We start from the raw sequence: 22,169 nt of genomic DNA, 5'->3' as shown, positions 1-22,169 counted from the left end.
TTGCTGTCAACTCAGCTTGACAGAATCTGTTCAACAATGTACACAAACAAAACTGGGCAAAACCAGTTCCAACCTGTTCTCACTGGATCATAGTTTCAATTCTGGCTTGAGCAAAACTGGCCAAAAACGGTTCCAACTGGTCTAACCTCAATAATGCTTGTCACATCTAAACCAGACAAAACCACTTCTGACTGGTGGCGACTGGATCAACCTCACAATATCTAAACAAACCAGATAAAACCAGTTTTGACCAGTTTTGATCAGTCCTTAACGACCTGACCTACCATGCAGGCATCCTGCTGGGTCTTGATGACCTCTGGCTCTCGGTTCTTGACCACCAAGACCCCGATGCCTTCCTGGACGTTGTCCAGGATCCCCTTGACATGGGCCATCTTGGGCTCAAAATCAGACGGTTTTTGGAACTTCCGAAACTTGTGCTGGAGCTCATCCATGTTTTTCTACAAGACAAAAAACAAATTAACAAAATCAAAGACATCCCAGATATGCGGGGACCTTATCTTCTACAAGAAATCTTTCCTCTATTCACACTGAATAGATGATATTCTTTGTCATTTGGGTAAAGATCTATGAATGCATGCCCAACACCTGGTCGCAGTTTCTAAATAACCCTATTTCCCAAAGTGGTATTCTTGACGTACGGAGGGGAAAAATCTCCTGATTTATTTCTCCTTTCTGATTCAGCCATTCAACTCACCCGTAGTATCTCCACCTGCTGATGGAGCCTCTGATTGGCTGAGCTGCTGGTCTGTTCCATCAATGCGGTGGCCCTACTGTCGATGTTGGACAGCACAGTCTCGTGGGCTTCAAACTCCGACTTCATTTGCTGAAACGACACAAACAAGAAATCCAGTTGGTCAAGGGCACAATAGTTCCAATTCCTGAATGGATTTAGAAAAGATGGAATGTCCCAATGAAAACAGTTCGTAAATTAATGAAGGGCAGGCTGAGAAGCAGAGGTAAAGCACAAGATCTTACATACAAAGCCAATTTTAACCTGGGAAAATTCCACAGGATGTAACTTCTTTAAATGAAGAGGATTAAAAGCCTGCAAGACAGTCAGTAAACAGATCATGCTAAAACTTAGCAGATGTCTCAGCACTTTTTTATCTTCTGCCAAAGCAATAATTTTTCCTGCAGGGAGCTGGACGGTGAAGCACATTAAATTAAAGAATGTCATTATTGCTTTGTGTTCTAAAAGGGGTTTGGTTGGTAGTCTCTGCGCCATTTGGTCCAAGACGTCAAAGCATACACACTACAGATAACATCACCCACAAAAGGCACCACTGAAGAGAGAGTAAAACAAGCGGAGGACAACCATCAGGTGGTTTTCATTTCAGCAATTGTGGAGTTTGGGATGTTTCCAGCCTACCTCAAATTCACTGGGGACATCCAGGGCAGAGACCCGCGACGCCAGCCGGCCGTTGAGCGTCCTGTCCACGATGGTGATCCAGCTCTGCAGCACCAGCATGTCCTTCTCCAGCTGCTGCAGGAGCTGCACATTGTTCTCCAGCCGCTGTTGGCACTCTTTGGCCTAATGTTCAGACAAACACGTACCCTATATTAAGAGTCATTTTGTTTAGTGTTTTATACAAATGGACTGAATGGAGACCTTTGGTGGTAAAGTACCAGAAACTAGAAACTCATCTCTGGTTTCCACAGATATGTAATATAAAACTGCTGCAAACTGCATGCTGACTAAAGTAGCCTAAAATACAAATCAAAATATGGAGGGCCTAACGTTTCGATGCCAGCGGATTCATATTACCTTCGAGAAAGATTCCACTAGGATCAAAATGTCAGGCCCTCCATATTTTGTCATCCCTGGTTTATTCAAGTACGGTACAATTTTCTTAAATATAATGATACACGATAAAGACCGATACCACATCTTCAGGGTTTAACCTGCAAGTCGCTACTGTCATTGAAGGCAAATGTTCACAAGCTCTGGCTACATCCATAGCAATGAGCCAGTTCAGTATTCCAACAGTACAAGCACAAAATGGCGATCGTCGTAGGGAATTAGTGAACATCAATATGAAGTCAGCCCTCTCAGCACGGCTATGTGCAAACTCTCAAGAAATCAACATATTCAAGCAGCGGTGACATCAGGTGCTTTATAGAGAACGACCTTGCCTTTTTGAGTAACCAGTGAGCTCAATGGAAAGAGAACTTTGTTTTCAGTGAAACACTGCATAGGGAAGCTGCATCAAATGTTCATGACAATAAAACTTTGGCTACACTTCAAAATTTGCTCGCTGAATATCTATTCTTAAATGCAATAGACCTCTATCATGGGGCAGCCATCGTGGGTTTCTACCATTCAAAGCATCATAATTAACCTGAGGCTGGAAAGAAAAAATAGTCTCTTCCCTTTTCTCAACACCTGAAGTTAAATTGCTACTGCCAATGGGTCAAAAGGGAACAAGACAAACCTGGCAGCATTATGATAAAGGTGTAAGAGGAGGACATCTTACATTTACTAGTTAACAAACTCTGTTCAATTACTACATTGGGAGGATACACCATCACGTTTGAAGCACCCCCTCTTGGGTTGAAAAGAGCCATGTTGGTGGGGAGTGTTCATTTTGTTGGTAGCCACACAACTATGTGGTTGTGTGGCTTCATAGACATTCGTGAACCAGTGAAGTAGAGTTCCCACCAAAGAAGAGTCCCTAGCTAGGAAAATTGAGCCCTCTCTTGGTCCTACTCAGGACAGACAGCTTTTCTAATCTGTCCACTTTGGTGATTTGGCGCATGGACATCTACACTCATGGTGGTTCTAATTCCTGTACCTGGGCGATGACCTCCTTGGCCTTCTGGTTGTAGATCTTCGTCTCCCGCTCCACGGCAGACACCATGATGTCGTTGGTCACCAGGCTCTGGCTCAGCTTGTTGATGCGTTCCAAGTTGTCGACGGCATGCTTCTGGACAGCCAGCTCCAAGGCCTGCCAAACCAGACAAAGGTTGGGTGAGCATGCTAACCTGCAAAGGTCATTCAACTTCAAGTGAACAATTCACGAGGAAATGAAAGCATGAAGGTTGTCAGAGAGAACAATGCACAGTTACCAAGCTTTGCCCATTTTGAAGCATTTACAGTACAATACGCAGTTCCAAAACTTCTGAGATTACAACTGTACTTCAAGGCCATCCCTGACTTGAAGGTGAGTTAAACCAACATCAGGGAAATGGAGGATTCAACTCTGGTGAAGTCCCATGTTATTTGAGCTTTTTCTTGCGGCAGAGCCATCTGTATTTTTCTTTGTTGTTCCTTTGGATGAAGCAGTGGCATCAATGGGGATTCAGCGATCCATGATCAGGTATGGATTCCCAGGCCCAATTAGACTACTCTGAAGGTGGCTCATCCAATGACCATAAACCGCAAGAAAATAATGAAACAATAATAAATTTACAATATTTTTTTCAGCGATTCCAATCTGAGGCAGTTACAACGTACCTGACACACAAAAAGGAAAGCTTTAGAGTGGCCAGTGAAATCAACTGAACACTCACAGGCATTCGGCGACTCCAAGTTATTCTGCAATACCAGCAGCAATCAGACTTGGCAAGAAAGTTTCAGGGGCAAACGGAAAGACGCAAGTGCCAGTCAACGTGGCCAAAGAAAGGCTCATTCCGACAAGAAACCAAGAATCTCTTGCACCCTGCATTCAAAACACGTTTTTTCAACAATTTCCATTATCTGTTTTCCCCGACTCACATCAATCTCTTCTGATATCTCCTCGGCGTCCAGGCTCAGGGAGGGATTCTGCAGCTTCTTCTCAAAGCCCTCCATCCACACGGTCTCCTCCTCGAGCAGCAACTTCAGCTGGCGCCAGTTGTCGGCGGCCTCGGCCAGCAGCTTCTGCGCAGAGGCCAGCTTCTCCTGTCGGGCTGTCCAGCGGGCGTTCAGGGCCGAGTACTCCGACGAGAGGGCTGGGGCAGTGTCCGGGGAGGCCTTGGCGACCAGCGCCGAGTGGCCCTTGGTTGCTGAGGCCATGACAGGTTCTTTATCTTTGGCATCTTCCTGAGCTTTCTAGAAGTTGGAAACAAACTAGAGTTACCTCCCATTGTTTGGATCCCACAGCTTTTGGAGTAAATTTCTCAATTCTATACATTTGATCGACAACACAGAATCACTTTAAGTAACAATACTTGATGTAAAAAGAGTCCGCCTTCACTGAGAATTGTAAAAACCCAAATTTTACACTTTCCTAAAATATGACAATTTCCATGACATTTAATACCATTTTTCAGAGAAATGTTGTTTGGTATAATGATCTGGAAGCCTCTGGTGGCCACAAGGATTTTCATATAGACTGCAAATTAATCATTATTCTGTTATCCCATCAAAAGCAGTCCATAACCCTTGCATGATCTTCATTCCCGTATGTTTTAACCCTCCTATGTGGAAGTCACTCTTTGGGTCAGTTGGTAAACACCTCAAAGAAGCACAGCTGTGTCATGTTATGCACTGCACCAACTGTCCCTCACAGGAATATCAGATTGCACTTTTGTGCTGCCCAACAACTTTGCCTCACTGTTTCATGTGCATAACTGTGCAGTAAGCCAACTGTAGCAAAGAGGACTGTACCAAAGACCCTGAGTCATTTTGTGCTGGCAACCAACTGTATTCCCATTGAACCTGTGTATCTCTGTGTTTTGTATAGAAAACACCTGCACAACAACGACCATGGGCATTCATGCATATTTATGCTGTTAACCATAGGAGGTTTAATGACTTTTTCCCTCTAAAACAGGATTCGAAAGCACCCTATTTCTCCAATTTCCCTCGAGTTTTCCATAACTTTAAAGTACAACTTTCTTCCAGGATTTCTCAGAATTTTCCACTATCATAGGAACCCTGAAAAGTGTGTTGGGGGAACTAAACAGCTCTCCACGTCGACATTTGAGTTGCTGCATTTATCAAAATGAGACCTATCATTCTACCTACTGATTAAGACTCTCTCAGCTTGCTATAAAGACTCTCGCTTGGGTACATTTCAAACACACTAGATCTTTTGGAGGGAAAAACTGCTGACAAGAAGCCTGCCCTTTCACAGTTAGAATGTATCCCAGAAAAGTGAAAAAAACCTCCCGACCTTGACTTTCTTGAGTTTGTTCTGGATGTCGGTGGGGTCTTGGATGGATGCGTCTTTGCTGATATAGTCCGCTTCGGTCAGGTCCAGCCAGTCGTTCAGTTCCAGTATCTCGTCTTTCAGCTTCTTGCACATGCCGTGGGCTGTCTCAAGACTCTGCCGAAGGGGGATGAAAACAGTCCGCCTATCAACTTCATTCGAGAGAGAAAACTATTAACCCCTTCACGGCAGGGTTATGTTGACCGCGACTGCTGGGCTGTATTATGCCCTGAATGGGGGGCTTGGTCCAACAGCAGGCCCCATTGAACCAGCAGGTGAATAGACTGTATGTGTGGTACGCACTAATCCTCACACAATGGTGTGGTAGTAGCAGTCCTCCGTAGCGAAGGGGTTAATGTTCAACATCCTGAGTTGTTTCATAACGCTGTCTTCAATGTACAACGCCAACGCTCAACAAATGGAAAGTGAACATGTGTCATCAAACATGGCTTCCCAATTCTTCCTAGCTCAAATACAAAGTCTCATCCAACCTTACGTCATAAAACTGATAATTACGACTACAAAAAGCAAGAAGAACGGGAAGCTTTTGTAACACTTGCTAGAGCCAACAAGTTCAATCCAGTACTGTTGTTTGCATCACGACAGAGATTATATATCAATGTTCAAAATGATGCCAACAGTACTGGACCTGTCATGTGGAACTACACTTTTGCCACCACCGAGCGGTTCGGAGTATCCCATCCCAAGCCCAGAGTATTACCACATATGGGCATAGTAACCTTTCCCTACTGATACAGGAATATTTGTCCAAATTCAACTTTAAATAGTTGGCAGCAATGAATATTAAATCCCATCGGTACACACATGTTTTAGAACGTTTAGTTTATGTCTGTAGTCAGGTTTTTTGAACAGCCAATCAAACTTCTGCAACTGAAATTTTCGTTAGTGTTTTTTTATTCCATATGCGGCAACGTTTAAGAAAAGCACTCTATAACACGGGAACACCCACACAATCCGTTAATTAAAGGCTGTTAGAAGTCGTCTTGTGATTGGTCAGATTGCATGAGATTTGTCACGTAATAGGCCGTCCAAATATGGCAATACTCCAGACTGATTCCCTCTTCACCAATGTGGCAAGGTTTTTGACGACTGATGAACAAACAAAGCCGAATGACCGACCTGTCGCTGTTCCCTCGCCAGCTTGGTCACCTGCGTCCACTTGGCTTGCAACTGCTTCAGCTCCGCCGTGATGCGGTCCGCGAAAGGGGAATCTCCCTCCTTGGCCAACTTCTGCCCGGTCTCGTTGATGTTGTCCATGTTTTGCTGCAGCGTCTGGATGTCGTCGGTCAGAGCCTGGGATGGTCGGCAAACAGTACACTGGCTTCATTTCTCGTCAAGTGGCCTTGAGGATTTCATTTCTGTTCTTGTATGCAATCGCGTGTTCCATCAAAATAAGGTTCCCAGATGGGAGATATTTCAGGATTAGCATGGCACAACCGATTCAGAATATGGCTGACCTGTTTTGTTTCTCTATCACGCCATGCATAATGGTAGGATCTGCTTAAAAGTGAATTCTCTAAGATCAGAATTTCTAAAACGATGTGTATACTGCTTCGTGGAATTTGGTCAATAATTTTTCATTTCAAAAGATCTCAGATCTTGGTCTGAGAATTTACTCAGGAGTCATTTTATTTGCCAAAAGAGCCTTCCACGTGTGTCTCCAAGGCTCCAAAAGTGTGAATTTTTTCCCTTCGACTAAATCCTAATGCTGATGAATCCACTCATATTTCTGATATCTCAGAAGAGACAGCTCATCAGTTTTGCTGCGTGGTAATGAAGGCCTGGAAATTAAAGCCTGTGCGTCACACATGCATTTTGACTCCAACAACTGTCAGGAATACCTGACTGCAATCCATCAAGTGATCCAAGCGCAGAATGTGGAATGCCTCCGTCTTTTTAATTTCCTGTTTTCCAGCCGTGGCCTGTTTGTTTATGGCACCATATATTACTCAATGACTCCGGCTAAATGAACACGAGTCCTTTCCCGTGCTGGCTTTGGCAGGCCCGCACCCTTGCAATTTACTGATCGAACATTAAATGATTTACAGGTGTTGGCAGGCAGGAAATAAAGTTCAGTGCGTCGCAGGAAAGCTTTTTGGTTTGTAGTCATTTCAGTTGCTTTTACCTGACCAGGTTAGAGTGCTTTATGTTTCTCAGTGGAATACACTGCCTCCATAAATTTCAGGCACTTTCTAGTTAATTTTTTTTTTCTCGTGGATCTTTTGCTGTCATCGATCCAATGTACATCTTTTAGGGTAACAAAACCAGGAACTCCTGAAAAGTGCAGCCTGTAATCCGAAACGTGAAATGCTGACGAAAATTGCAAAAGGTTACGACGCAGCGTCATGTAGTTACAGAGACGAAGGAGAATCTGTGTTTTGACTTGTTGGAGGCACCCACAAATTCACAGACTGACAAACTGAGTCCACAAGGTTGCCAGAGATGGATTCGAACCCAGGTCCAAGGGATAAAAGGTGACAGAAGTATCACCATGCGAACTTGGCAGTCCGCGCCACAAACTTACTGTGGTACAGAAGAGCACCACGTTAAAAATGAGGCACAGTTTCTACGAAAAGAAAGACAGCTTAACTGAAATAGTATTCTAACGTGACCTCTAAAACATCTCCCTTCAAGAGGAGTCCTGGGTTCCAAGTTTGAATTCTGCATCAGCAGTTTTCCATTTCCAACAAATTATTTGGAATGACTGAAGTAGTTTTCCTAGTATCCCACATGCTTTACTTTGGAGTAAAAAGTAAGCGAACAAACATTACCTGGAAAGTCCAAATGTCTGTAAAATCATTTCCAACGAATTTCAAGTCTTGAGACGCCTACCTGTCCTTGCTCCAGCTGGGCCTGGAGAACTTCTAAGTCACCCAAGGCAATTTCCTCAGCAGACAGAAACGTGTCAACCTCAGCCATCCAACTCTTCAGGCCGTTCACTTCATCCTATGGATGACAATCAATGACGGACAAAACAGGTCACAGTTAAAAAGTACTACACTTGAGGTGACACAAGGTATCCTCTGTGAATTTGTTTCTGAGGCTTTCGGAAAAACTTCTGAAGCCTCACAGTAGCAATACCAGGTCAAGTAGTGTCGATGCAAATGTACGATTAGTGCTGGTCTCGTTGTGCTAACCTTCAAATCTTCCTTAGAAAACGTTAAGTGGAAATATTGCTTGTAACTTGAGCAAATGTCACATCTCTGATTACAGTAGCAAAATGCCTTTGGAGAAGGAAGTTTTCCCACAAATAGGGTACACACTATCGAGCACTGGTTTTGCCAACAAAATAACTGTCGAGGACAATAAGAATCCTATGTTTCCTTTACGAGTCTGTGCTATGTGGTACAAAGCCACACAAGACTACACTTATGAGAGTGTATCGCTCTGAATGCTGCCGACCTTTTTTCCAGTCTGGTGCAGCAACACAGCTGATGTGTACTGCAGACCATCATAAGACCAGACACCAAACCATTCACAAGACCAGTCGCAGGGTGAACAATGACAATGAAATGCTTCGTGGGTAATCCATTTGGATAGCTTGTGGCTTGAATTCAGACCGGAGGTTTTGCGTTAGTCCTGTGGGGTCTTGTGACGGTCATTTGGGGTCTCAACTTCCACAGTGATCTGAATCAACACACAGGCCATCTCTTTGAATGAGATCTGTAGAATGGAGGAACCGCCACTGACCTGCCACAGTTTGAGTTCGCTGAGGGCTCTCTCCAGCTGACCCTGCCTCTCCTCCACCAGAAAGGTCACCTCACCCCAGCTCTGGTTCATCTTGTTCAGGTCATGCTGCAGGGTCTCGGCCTGCGAGGGTGACGGGGCACCAGACACTAGGTCCTTTCCCGTCTTGTTGACGAAGTCGTAGTTGGGCTGCTGCTGCTGTATGGTGGATTGGAGTTCCTGAAAAGATGCAGTGTTGACATTGCAGATTTCAACTTTGCAGGCTCAAGGCCAGTTCATTCTTAGTACAAAAGCGCACACAAATGGCATCAAATATTCTCGCTACGAATTCACAGAAGTCAAACACATTTCAACTCGAGAGATATTTTGCAGCACATCTTTCTTGATGTCATCTTTGCTTTGCTTTCACATCTGCATGTGGTATGAACCAGCCTTTAGTGTTAAAGTTAGCCCACAGACAAAAACTGTCAATCTGCTGAGTTTGGGGTTAATTTAATCAACATGTACAATCTCCAGTTCTAAGTTTCAAACAGGGCTAAACTTCAATTAGAGGGAACAAAAAGAATGCAAATATCCCTCGAATTCAAGAGGCTCTGGGGTCTGGAGTGGACAGTGACATCAGCAACTTGTCAAAAGCAACTTAAAATTCCACCCAAGATAGTTAGATCTTCTAACATATTTTCACAAACACTGATCACACACCAAAAGGGTCATACCTTATAAGTGGAGGACAAAAACCAACGGCAAGTTTGAGTGATGACCATTTTTGACCACTGTTCAATTTTTCCTGGTAACCTGATCAAAAAATATTTGCTGGGTACCTTGCAAAAATCAAAATGGTTGACAAATATGTTTGTCATGTGAAATGGCCACAATACCACACTCATACTACCAGTACCTTCACCTCAAAATGCCATCAACAGAGCGGAAGTAATCATCCGACGACTCAGGTAGGATTCGAACCTCTTAAACTTTCCTACCTTGTATTTCTGCAGCTGGTCCTCCAACTCATCCACCTCCGTCACAAAGAACTCCTCTGACCTCAGCACCGCCTCCACGCTCTGCAGCCACGACGTCAGCGCCTTCATGGCCTCGATGTAGCGCTGGGGTGGAGCGCAGTCCAGCGCCCGGCCCAGCAGCTTCTCCTTGTCCCCCAGGGCGGCCCGGGCTGCCTCCCACGACTGGCGGAGGGCCTTGGTCTCCCGCTGGGCCGAGCGGGAGATGGTGGCGTCGCCCGTCAGGTCCTTGGAGGTGGCCGTGAGGCGCTCCAGGCGGTGGCTGTTAATGGTCATCTCCTTCTGCTTAGCCTGGGGAAAGAGCGGGTTAAGGTGACTGAGATTGAGAAATGGGGCAATTGAGGGTAAATGCAGGCTAGCAACCTGCAGAGTCTACTTAACCTGGGAGTGAAGCGTTGAAGTGACTAAATTCGGGCTAACACTTGCGGTGTCTAAACATCATATTTTACCTCCTCACATTTACCAAGGCACTTCTGCTGCAAATGAATTGACAAAAGAGGTCCCTTTGAAATGCTTCAAAAAATAACTAATTTAAAAAACTATAAAAAGTAAATTAGATTTTCAACTTTCACGAGCATAAAGCAATTACATAATTCTAGATGGGTGCTCATTAACAACGGCTTACTGGTTTGATATTTACAAACAGCTGAGTTTAAACAAGGGAACCTAAACCTAAAGAACTAAAACGAAAACTTTCAATTTTCCTCAAACCCCATTCAAGAGGTTCTTTTCTTCCTTGAGCATGTACAGAAACACAGTTAACTTCCCTATTCGTTTCTGAAAGATTTCCACTTACATCAATTTCTCAAAGCAAAGAAACCTTGAATGCAATGGAAATCAACCAAATTTGAAAGCCTACAGATCTTTCACAGCTCTAAAATAAAAGGCAAAATTAAACAAATGGTAACTTGGGGTTTACCTCGAGGTTTCACAAGGTCTAAACAGGACTTAGTGGGGTACCTCGGAGGAAACCTCGAGTTATCCCCCGTTTACTTTTTCCATTCTTCCTTTCGTGCCTCACCCTGCACTGGTCTAGCTGGGCCTGGATCCCTTGCAGGCTGTCGGCCACCGTGGCGTGTTCCTCCAACCAGGCCTGGACCGACTGCACCACTTCCTGGACCCGCTTGAACTCGTCACTAAACTGCTTCCGCAGGGAGGCCTGGTCCAGGTTGCGCTTGCGTCCGTCCACTATAACGCGTACGTCCTGCCAGCGCTCCTGGAGGTTCTCCAGCGAGTGGCGGATAGGCTCGGTCGAGGTTCCCTCTGAGGGAGAGAAGAGACAAGGATGAAAAGCACAGTACGGTAAACTGCGACAACCTTAAACGTGTGCATAAACAGTCAATATTTCACCTGCCGACATCTAAACAGAGAAATGATGTACAGGACGAATCATGTCTCCAAATTTTGATGTCGTATCTTTCAATGTACAACTTCTTTAATCACAGTATGTCCGTACCTGGTATTTACCAGGGTCTTCCTGCAAAGGTAAAGCTGCCAAAGGAAAATTCTCTTCATTGCAGGCTTAGAGAAACTTTCATTTCAAACTCCATTTGTTACACTTCTCACTGCTGAGTGGCTAATTTCAAACTCCAAAGAAGCCTTTTTGACAGAAGGGTGAATTTCAACTAGTGAAGTCAATTTATTTTCTTTTCATAAAGTGTGCAAAATTAAGACTCAAAACTTTAAATTTGAATAATGAATGCCAATCTGGTTTATTGATAATAGTTTAGTAAGTTTAATGTCGGTTTTGGCCATCAGTAACTTAGTCGACTGCTAGTTTATTGAGACAAACACCGGTTCTTACCTAGGCGGGTTTGAGTGATCAGCTTGTTGCCAAGCTCCGATACATTCTTCACCCGGGCTTTCCTCTCGTTCAGATCTCTCTCCAAAGTCTGTGGGGGACAAACGAGACCCATCACAATAAATTACCAAGACCAGAATTCCAGCACTATGGTGCTACTACAAAAGCAGCAGTCTTGCTCTGTTTAGCAACCCAAGTCTCGTAAGTTTTTGTTTGCCTTATTTTCACTTTATGCAATGAGTCTTGTAAAACTTTTCTAGAAGAGTCATTCCTGGAATAACTGAACACTTAACAGTTTCCTGATTATGAGTACAGAACGCTGGACAAATACTTTGAATATTTCAAGAGCTGCTACATCACACAGAGTTCCTGTAAAAACTACTAACATCAGTTCTCAGTAAAAAATCTTTTAAAAGCTTTTAAGTCTTATATCCAAACGTTTCTGTCATGACTGTTGTTATAAACATGGTCCTGATGTTCCTCGTTTGATGGAAATACAAGACTTACACTGTAAAATTTCCTCTGCTCGTCCAGGTTGGGATCCTCGGGCGAGGGCTCACGGGAAGACATCAGCTTGTGCTCCGCGTCCTCCATCCATGACACCAGGCTGCCCAGCTCGCCGTCAAACTGCCGCTTCAGCTGGCTGTCCTCGTGGGGCCGCTTGTGGGGCTCGCTGGCAGGAGCAGGGGTGGGGGCAACGTGGACGGTCTGGGTGATGGTCTTGGTGACCTGGGTCTCGGTGACGGTGCCACCCGCCTCCCCACGGTAGGTCTTGGAGGTGGTGGTGCTGCTGACCGCGTCGGTGATCGGGATGGCATCCAGGTTGATGCCACTGTCAGCGATCTGGCGGAGGTCAAGTATAGAAATGTTTAATGGTCAATACTGGTGACTTTCTCTGGTGACTGTGAGCTCAACTGGCATGGCGGTTTCCAACAGTAATCTGGTTTTCCTTCTACCGTACCCATTTGGAGTGCATTTCCATCTGCTGGACCACGCTGTCCCATCGCTGAGAGAACTCGTCCAGCACCAGCTGAATGTCCTCCACCGCCCGGTTGTTCTCCTCTAAATGCTCCACGATGCTCTCGGCGCTGCGGTTAAGCTTGTCAAACTCGTTGCGCTGGATCTCCAACTCCTGCTCCAGTATCTAGCAAGAGGAAGAGAAGAATTCCGCTAAGCAGAGGCAAAGAAATTAAGATGTCATGCAGATTTCTAAGTGACAGAATTAAGCGCAAAAAATACTGGTTATAAAAAGCACCCAATTCTACGCAAGAGCACAAAAACTAAGCTCTGGAGCTGCTAAAAAAACGCTAAGCAAAGAAAATATCTGCTGATTTGAAATTGCGCCTCAGATTCACGTCTCTTAGTCGGTTTTGTATTGTGAGACATTCCGTGAGATAACACAGGCATGAAACCTGGGCTTTGATCAAAACACGGAAATTCCAATCTTGACAAGACTTTGCACAGTGTTTTTTCAATTTTCAAAGGCATGAGTGTGAAGTGAAAAACAAGGAAATCAGTTGATCCGAGGAAAAGCTGCGTGCCTGATAACATGGTGAAGAAAGTCACATCAGGTGTGCGGCATTCCTCATTAAAGCTACTGTTTTAGTTTGGCAAGTTTCCCCTCGCAGTTGCGTGCAACGGGGCCCGAGTTTCATCAAGAACCTTTCACTGTGACGTCCAGCGTCTGCTGGATATCACCCACCCCCTCACCTTGAGTATCTTCACCCTCTCAATGGCCCCCCGGGCATCCTGCACGTCGGCCAGCCGCATCTGGGCCAAGGTGGACTCCTTGTCACTCAGCCAGTCGCTGAACTGTCGCTGCTCCTCGGCAAAGCGCTGCCAGTGGGCCCAGATCTCCTGCAGGACGGCCCAGCGTTGCTCGGTCCACTGGCAGACCCGGGCCCAGCGCTCACCGAGGCTGGTCAGCTGCTCCTCAAGGAGAGCCGTGGCTGGCGGGAGAGAAAAACGGACAGTTGGTACTTATTATCATGTAAGCGCAAAGATGTCGGAGCTTCAAACTTTTTTGAAGTTCTGGAGTACTCCTATCAACATTTGCCGACTGATTATGACAGGCTAATTTCAGTGAAAAAAATGCATAATCATAGCACGATTAATTAAACTTAAAACATCATCTCTTAACTTAACAAACAGTTGGTGCTAAATGTCTTATCTCAACTAGCTCAAGGTAAATTGCCGCATGGTCACTAAAATAATACAAGCTGTGAAAAAGCTATTCATACACTTTCTCAGAACAAAGCAAAACCGAGATACGTTTTTGCACTGACACTGCAATATCAAGTCATCTGTGGGAAAAAAAAGGGCCCTTCAAAAACTCATCCCCTGACAGCCAGAAAAGCCTAATCCAAAGTTGATGTGACAGCTTTTGTTTCTAGACAAGCAAGGTGCTGACTGATGCCCAAACCAATGCATGTCCGCACTCCGCCTACCATTCTCTGGACTACTCTCATCCACCACAACCACCATGTGGGTCAGGGAGTTGACCTGCATCTGCTGCTCCTCCAAGGATTCTTGAAGCATCTGTCAAGCAGCGGAAGAGAAAAAAAAAAAAAGCAGGACCACGGGGTCAAGAATAGAACAGCTTGTTTACATCCGAGTGAGACAAGTACTGGCTTAGAGGTCCATATCTGTCCATCTTAGACTTTTGTACTTGTGAGAAATACTCCAAGAAGCACATTTGTACATCTACAGACAACGAAACTTCGTTTTGCCTACTAGTACCAGATGAAAAAAAACACAAGTAAAAACAAGAACCAACTAAAGCACAGTTCTATTTCAAATAAAAAAATGTGGGTATGTCTAACAAAAAGAGGTCAGTATTTATCTATAAAGTTGCTGACACTCAACTATCACACTCACATTAACCCTAACCCCCAAGGGTATATGTAAAATCGTATTGAAATTGAAGGATTTGGGACTGTTAGGGTTAAGCATCAAACGGGTGATACTCACAACTTAGGGACGCAACTTGGAAGTCAGGGATAAAACAAGCAATTTCCAAGCAGAACAGAGACTTTGCAAACCGTTTTATTTGAGGAATAATATGGCTCAAGTGGGAGCTGATCTGAGAAAAAAAAAACTGCGGCCTGAGAGCAACTTTAGACTGATGCTTTTCTTCTCAACAACGGAAGGTTGCCTCTCACCCTGTGTTCTTCCACCTGCTGGCTGATCTGGTCCAGGTTGCTGCCCATGCCCTCCTGCCGGCCGATGACCTCCTCGGTCCGGTCCAGCCAGGCGGCCAGGTCGTCCAGCTGTTTCTGCTGCAACTCCATCAAGACCTCGTGCAGTCTGCAGTTCAAGAACCACACGAGTGTAATCACTTATCCTGCTGTTCAATAATGAATATTTGACTCTACAAGGGGTCAAACTAAAAATCATTGTAAAAGTCCTGGATCTATTTCATCCCAACCCTGTCAACCTGCTCTATCTCTGTCTCTGATTGTTAGACTTCTTGTTCAGAATCCTTAGCACCCCTCTCATTCTTTCCTGCGTCTGTGGATCTTCAAATTTATTGACCTGTCACCCAGCAGAGCTACTATCCTGATTTTCCCATACCTGCAGTTGAGCTCCTTAAAACTCAGCCTCCATTACCTCCGAGTCTTTGTACATAGTTGGTCTGTCTGTCCACATCTGCTGTCCTAAATTTTCCCACTGGCTCTTTGGTTCCCACAAACGTAACCCACATGATCTCGGATTTACTTGGTCTGTCTATCCACAGCCATAATCCTAAAGGCTCTCCTAGCGGCTGTTGGATTTCCTCAAGCTTAGCATGCACAGCCTACATGGAACTTACTTGGTCTGTCTATCTGCAACCATAATCCTGAAGGCTCTTGGAGCCATTGTTGGATTTCTTCAAGCCTAGCATGCACAGCCTACGTTGAAATTACTTGATCTGTCTATCCACGGCCACAATTCTAAGGCTCTCCATGCGGCTGTTGGATTTCCTCACACCAAGCAGGCAAGGCCTCAATAACGTGAACTTACTTGGTCTGTCTTTCCATGGCTGCTATTCTAAGGTTCTCCCAGCGGCTGTTGAGAAGGCTCATCTGCTCCCTGATCTCGTTCTCCTCGTCGTCCGTCACCTTGTTCTCCAGGATGAGATAGTTGCCTTCTTGGAGGGCGTTGCCGACACTGTTCTGGTGGGATGTCAGCTCCATCATGAACTCCTGCATTAGAAAAAGTAAACATCTACCCTAGCCCTTAAGGTAACACTGTTGTTACATAGAATCACGTTGCGTTCATCTCGGTCAGGGTTCAGGTGCAAAGCTCAACTAAGACCATGACAGCCACGCACACCATCAATAAGAAGCTGCTTATAAACTGGCACATTTTACCTACACAACCTTCCTCCAATAAAAAAGTCTTCAACACTCTCGAGGTCCCATCTCTGAAGGTGCGGCATTGTCCTATACTAGTCCGTGTACATTCACATCAATTTAGTCTAACCATTTTACTAAGCCGACTGTGTCAATAGGGTGACCCACCATTCCAAAACCAGTCAATTCTCCCAGCAGTTAATTTTCATACTTCAAGACGATCCAGTTTAAAGATATAACTGTCTGCATAAAGGTTTTTTGCATATGGCTTACAGGCAATTAAAGTTGCGGAAGTTGCATTATTAGCATGCACAACGGTATCGGATTCAAGAGCCGCTGATTTTTTCAGCCTGATTTCCGAACAGTAGGTCAAGCACAATCCATAGTCAGTAACACCTCACCTCGTGCGTGTGGAACTGCTCCTTGACTTTGTCCACGTTGTTCGAGATGGCACCCTGGTGGCTTAGGTGGTCTTCAGCTTCAAGCAGCCAGGCCAGGACGTTCTCCATGTTGCCTTGGTAACTCTCTATATCCACCTCGCTCATGTCTGAAAAGGACTGCTGTGAAACAACCCCACAATTCTTTACACAAGGGGAAGCAACGATCAACGGATTGGAAAAGCAGGAACTGGTTTTCTACAACAAGTTGGCATTTAATAATGGAAAAAGGAGACCACAACAGAAGAATCCAAAAGCATTATGTACAAGTTCAGATATTAAGCATTTCTAACCAACAACAAATGGATAACAAAGATTGAAGGAGAGAAGAAAGTTAAAGATTCAGAATTGTTAAGATCTTGACTGCTAATTTCCAACTAACACCAAAAAAGATGCTTTTGTGTGACTCAGCTTACGGTTTCTGATGAGGGAGTGACGGGCGTGTGATCTGAGGAAGAGGTCTTGCCAGCCCCGGGCCTGGTGTGTCCCGATTTACTTGATATGACTTCAGTTTGCTGCGACAGGACTTTGAACATGTCGATCACGTAGATCATGATAGATTTCTTGTCTGGGAGCTCAACATTGATATCTGCACATGGGAGGAAAATAATTCAAGAAAAGAAATATCCAAGAATGAAAATGTGGGAATTTAGCATAACACAAAAATCCATGCCACTTTAACACGTTGACTGCCGCGCACAATTTCAAAGGGGCATTCCCCTTCATCAAGCATAGTATGCCTGTGCATATTTAGTAGGTGCCTTTCAGGTGTCTGTTTGAACATGAGCGTTTTACAGATGTACATCAGATCAACACTGCCAGCAGTGCATTTGTTATGCTCTTCATTGATGCCAATGTACCGTATTCAATTTACATGACAATAGCCTTTCTTTTCCTACAAGTATACTTAAAGGCTGAGTTCGGGCGGCTTGTTCTCGTTTGTTCACAAACGGCTCAATTTGTTGCTCATGGGTCGGTCACTCGAACGCCGGGAATGTACAACCGGTTATTAGCGCTAGTAGTTTTTTGTGGCAAGCAACATGGCAGTGTCCATGTGCATTCTTCGAGAGTTAATGTTGGATAACTGGGCTAACTCCTTTTCCAGTTGAAAAATTCATTTCTGTCATGGAAAATTATTAATGTGAACTTTGCAAAACTTTCTATTGTTTTCAGCTTTGTAAAGCCATATTGCCTACTTTTTGCGGCTGTTCAAAAATCAAATCTCACGAGTTTTTCTGTGTGTTCATGTAAAATCCTGACGAGGAGGTGGTGTGTGATCCTGTTCCGAGAACAGTGTTCTTGGGTCGTGTTCCCACTGTTCAAGTGCGAGAACACGAAACCCGTGTCAAGAACCGACCGCCCCAACTTGACCATGGTGGCAGAATTGAGTACCCACCTGACTATGAGTATTCCCGCAGTCGGCAGTCAACATGTTCAAACACAATGTCATGATTTTCTAACCCTGGTACCATCCCACATGCATGGTTAAAATGCAGTCACAGTATATTAACTGTCACAGAAACTATACCCAATTCTTATGGTATAGTGTACGGTGCATCAGTCAGTTGGAAGAAAAAGATAAAACAAAGACTCAGCCAATACCCTGTTTGAAAGCCACAGTTCAAACTTTGTGCAAACACCGACATTACATCATGGATCAAACAGTCATTAACCCAACTATTTCTCGACCACACCCACATGAGGATTCAACATGCAAAATTGCTAAGGACTACGCAAATTCAGAATTCCATTTAAATTCAGAAAAACGTCTTAGTTAAACCCCTTCACGGCAGGGTTATTTTGACCGCGACTGCTGGGCTGTGGTATGCCCTGAATGGGGGGGCTTGGTCCAACAGCAGGCCCCATTGAACCAGCAGCTGCATGGTGAATAGACTTTATGTGTGGTATGCACTAATCCTCACACATCGGTGCTGTAGTAGCAGTCCTCCGTATAGGAAGGGGTTAACCATCTCTATACTATATATGTAATATTTACGATTGCTTTTAATTTCCAGCTAATTTTTATTTCCACCTGATATTTAGTTCACTTGTACACTCTTTTGAATCAGCCTCAGGGCCACTGAAAGTTTTAATAAACCAGTGAGAAGGAAATACACCAAATAAGGAGTACATGTATTTTCATGTGTGCATATAATGTTGGAAGGTGAGCAGACCTAACCGAACATCTGTTACAGATGGAAAGAATTCTTTAAGATAACATAATCCTGACCAATACTGGCTCCTAATCAGTCAGCAGCCAAAAACAATTGTTTTCCTTGCCAGGGATCCTAGAAATCAGCTTCCCGTGATCAGGAAAGGCTCATGGTTTCTAATGGAGATGAACTTGAAGACATTGATGTAGTGGAGGGGATTACATGGCCAGACATGTGATCCCTCTGCCTGTCTGGGGTATCAGCACAACAAATCAATCAGGGACTGCCAATTTGTCAAGAGACCTACAGATAAATAGACTCACCTAGGCGACTCCTGCAGCAGAATGCAAGATTCCAAACTTGATCTCGGATTACCTACCCATTCCAGAATCTTGAAACAATACCAGGGGGCAGCCTGCGAAGTCATTTGATCAGTAAAACGCGGGCTCCCCAGAATCACTTTAATTGGACCAAATTGGCACTTCCCTCCCCCCTTTGGTCTCGCGATTTGTCTCTTAAAGGGACAAAAAGTCCAGGAAAACTTTGCCGATCCAAATTACTCCAGAAAGGGGTCAAAGGTTGGGGACTTCATGGGAAGTAGCTCTGGTTTTTATACCAGGACAGCGCCAGACATCAAAAGCGACATGAAACTATGTAAATTGCACTCGGCCCACAGAGGGACGTTGTGAGCTGCTGCCAACTAAGCATACCAAATGAAACCGCACACACTAAGCAAGATTATGTTACATGAAATCAAACCTGACAAAAGTCATTTCAAAATGATTATTTCTGTGAAAGCCACTGCATTTGAAGGTTATTACAGCCAATTCCTGAGTTAAATTGAATGATAACCATCGAAGGATCAGAAGCAAACAACAACGACGGCAGTAATTCTTTTACAGCACATATACATGCATGTGCGTAAATATGTAGAAGTAAGAGATCACGCATTATCAATATAAAACTATAAATAAATACTAATTACCGAAAATCGGTCACTTGGGAGACATTCCCATAAGAACGTGCACAAACTTTACAGTGCAAAAATTTTCTGTCCCATAATTAAATATTCCTCAATCTGATCTAAACCCAACTTTGTATGCTTTCAATGAAGACTCTAATCTATCATCTCTCAAAATTTGGACATTAAAATTCGACCTCCTTCTGGTAGATGGGGCATTAAGGAGACATTAAAATGTCTCCTTAATGACCCATTTGTAAGAATAAAGCATTATATAAGACACTGTGAGATTGCTTTACTGATGGAACTTTGTGTTGGGGAAATATAACTTTCCATACTCGGTGTCCCCATCACGAGTTAGTGATTTTTCATGACCACTCCCAAATCAATGTTCTGCAAGACTTTCTGTGCAACAATTTCACAAGCATGCACAGCTAAGACTGAGTAATCTCTCATTCAAGATCTGCTTTGGTTCAAGAAGAGCGGACAGCTGCAATGTCCTTTTCTCCCCCCAGCTCAAGCTTTATTTGTAGCCCCCTAAATCAAGTGCCTCTCGGCCTTGCAACGTCAAATTCCTCATTTTGCCCGCTCCGAGGCTGAGCCTGCACTATGTTATGTCCTCAATACGCCACATACCTTCGGGTTCCAGATATCGGTGGACGTTGAACTCCTCATGAGCAATGCGGAATGCATGCTCCAGCCGGGCCTCGGGGTTGAGCTTCAGGAGGGCGTCGTAGTCAAAGAGGTTGGGCCTGGGGGGGGGAGGGATGGTGGAGAGGGAGACCGTGAAGATTAATCATTCAGACTGGACAGATAAGATCTAGGTCTGTCCTAGGTTTTTGCCAGACTACCCATACCTTAAACTCTCAGAGAAATTGGTTGATTCAATGAAAGTTATAGTGTACAGATACTGACTGTTGACGGTTATCCTCCATTTTAGCCCAAAACATTCACCTCAGAAGGCTGAAAGTAGCTTTACATATACATGTACCATACCAAACAACAGCGAGTCTGTTTATATGTGTCTTATAACCGAGTCTGTTTATATGTGTCTTATAACACCTAACTCAAAAGTTTTAAAGAGTTTAGATAAACTAAAAACTCATGCAAATGCTTTACAATATTTCTTTTAGAGCAGTCAAAGTTTGAATCCAAAGAGACTAACCACAGCACCACACCCTAGTAAAACTCTTCCCCTCTTCCAGACGAGTAAAATCCAACTGCACTGTCACAAAGGATCAGTCAACGCGTACCTGTACCCCTCCTAAACCCTCCTCCAGAGAACTGAGATTTCGTTAGTGTGGCCAAGGATGATAGAATGTCCTCCTTACAATTGCCAGGGCATACCTGTCGGTAACCCGATAGCATTATCACCACATGCCAGGCGGCAGCAAAGACGTTATCGCACGGTGTGCTCACCTGTACTTGTGCAGCAAGGCATTGAAGGCCAGACCATCGCGCCAACTCGTGGTGAAGTTCCGGACGTCCACATTCCTGTACCTGCAAAGCAAGCCAAATGATAGTTTCAAAGTGGATTAATAAGATGCAACTCTGAAATTGTATGGTTTGGCTGGACTTGTGAAATGGACTTGGCAAAAAAAAACAATGCTCAAATTGAAGGCCAATAAAATCTGCTAAAGGTCTTTAAAAACCACTAAATTATGTTTACAGGAATTCTGTACTGACAAAAATTTAATTACACCTTTAAAGATGCAATAGACTCAAAACAGCCTAGACCTTGGCCTATAGTATGGAAATACCAACCAGAAAAAAAGCTTGCCAAGTTTATGCTTTCAGAAAAAATTGCTAGAAAACATGTTAAGGATATTTCAGGTGGGAGATCACTTCTATGCTTAGTAAGATTCTGGAAGTGGCCTGTAATTTCATAATCGGGCAGGTATGCAGCTCCAACTTTTTAGTCCTAGAAACATCCCATCCAAGACAACCCCTCCCACTTGAAGTAACTCTGCGGCACGTGTCCAACAAGGATCTTTGTGGGTCTGCAAAAGAGCCTCCGACGGCTCCTGTACACAACTAGAAGATTTACCCCTGCGTTGTCTCCCGGCACCAGTTCAAGACCGTCTTCTCGGTGCTCGTTTCTCTGCTGCTGTCGCTCATATCTGCGTTCAAAAGTTCTTGCGCCTGCAAGCCCAAGAAAATCCGCCAAAGCATTAGGGTCCTTTCAGAACCTGAAGTTACCTAAGCAGCAGCATTATCTGCAACAACAGTAGCCTTTATCATCCTTTGCAGCTTGTTATAGAATCTATCACAACCATTTTTTTGTCACTGATTTCGAATGTGGAGCTTGGTATACAGTACATCGTCTGGGACTATTCCACATACATGTAAAATGTAAAATCACACTTGTTACCGACCCATTCTGTATGAACACGTACCACATAAGCAAATTGAATTTTGGGGGAGGTTATCTTTTATTTTATCGTTCCTTTCATCAACTGCTGTCCCTTTTTGCATTTGAAATATAAATTTTCATATGGTTAAAAACAAGAACATCATCAAATACGCGAGGACATACACCAGCAAGGGTAAAAAGGTAAGTGCACACGGTACACCAGCCCTCACTGACCTACTTTCATGCTCATGGA

General features: G+C 44.2%; 1 protein-coding gene across 1 annotated transcript in view; it reads right to left on the bottom strand.

Annotated features, from left to right (window-relative positions):
• The window catches only part of LOC147795130 (dystrophin-like), a 28,918-nt gene extending 7,215 nt beyond the window's left edge, over positions 1 to 21,703 (bottom strand). Inside the window, exons 1-23 of the mRNA XM_087132238.1 lie at positions 21,611 to 21,703; positions 20,983 to 21,063; positions 20,200 to 20,315; positions 16,866 to 17,038; positions 16,414 to 16,572; positions 15,681 to 15,862; positions 14,840 to 14,984; positions 14,126 to 14,216; positions 13,389 to 13,627; positions 12,640 to 12,822; positions 12,186 to 12,521; positions 11,682 to 11,769; positions 10,899 to 11,140; positions 9,842 to 10,168; positions 8,865 to 9,080; positions 8,007 to 8,120; positions 6,294 to 6,467; positions 5,118 to 5,270; positions 3,737 to 4,051; positions 2,814 to 2,966; positions 1,391 to 1,552; positions 716 to 844; positions 285 to 458 (exon numbers count right to left, since the gene is read on the bottom strand). Of these exons, the coding sequence (XP_086988364.1) occupies positions 285 to 458; positions 716 to 844; positions 1,391 to 1,552; positions 2,814 to 2,966; positions 3,737 to 4,051; positions 5,118 to 5,270; positions 6,294 to 6,467; positions 8,007 to 8,120; positions 8,865 to 9,080; positions 9,842 to 10,168; positions 10,899 to 11,140; positions 11,682 to 11,769; positions 12,186 to 12,521; positions 12,640 to 12,822; positions 13,389 to 13,627; positions 14,126 to 14,216; positions 14,840 to 14,984; positions 15,681 to 15,862; positions 16,414 to 16,572; positions 16,866 to 17,038; positions 20,200 to 20,315; positions 20,983 to 21,063; positions 21,611 to 21,681 (4,023 nt within the window). The 5' untranslated portion in view covers positions 21,682 to 21,703. The remainder of the gene's footprint in view (positions 1 to 284; positions 459 to 715; positions 845 to 1,390; positions 1,553 to 2,813; positions 2,967 to 3,736; positions 4,052 to 5,117; positions 5,271 to 6,293; positions 6,468 to 8,006; positions 8,121 to 8,864; positions 9,081 to 9,841; positions 10,169 to 10,898; positions 11,141 to 11,681; positions 11,770 to 12,185; positions 12,522 to 12,639; positions 12,823 to 13,388; positions 13,628 to 14,125; positions 14,217 to 14,839; positions 14,985 to 15,680; positions 15,863 to 16,413; positions 16,573 to 16,865; positions 17,039 to 20,199; positions 20,316 to 20,982; positions 21,064 to 21,610) is intronic.
• Between the last annotated feature and the right edge of the window lie 466 nt (positions 21,704 to 22,169).

Source organism: Acanthaster planci, unplaced genomic scaffold, assembly GCF_054643075.1.
Source record: "Acanthaster planci isolate LZ-2023a unplaced genomic scaffold, COTS_SCS Contig154, whole genome shotgun sequence".
NCBI classification, from domain to species: domain Eukaryota; kingdom Metazoa; phylum Echinodermata; class Asteroidea; order Valvatida; family Acanthasteridae; genus Acanthaster; species Acanthaster planci.
The sequence above is the reverse complement of the archived record's forward strand: the minus strand, read 5'-3'. Positions and strand labels throughout refer to the sequence as shown.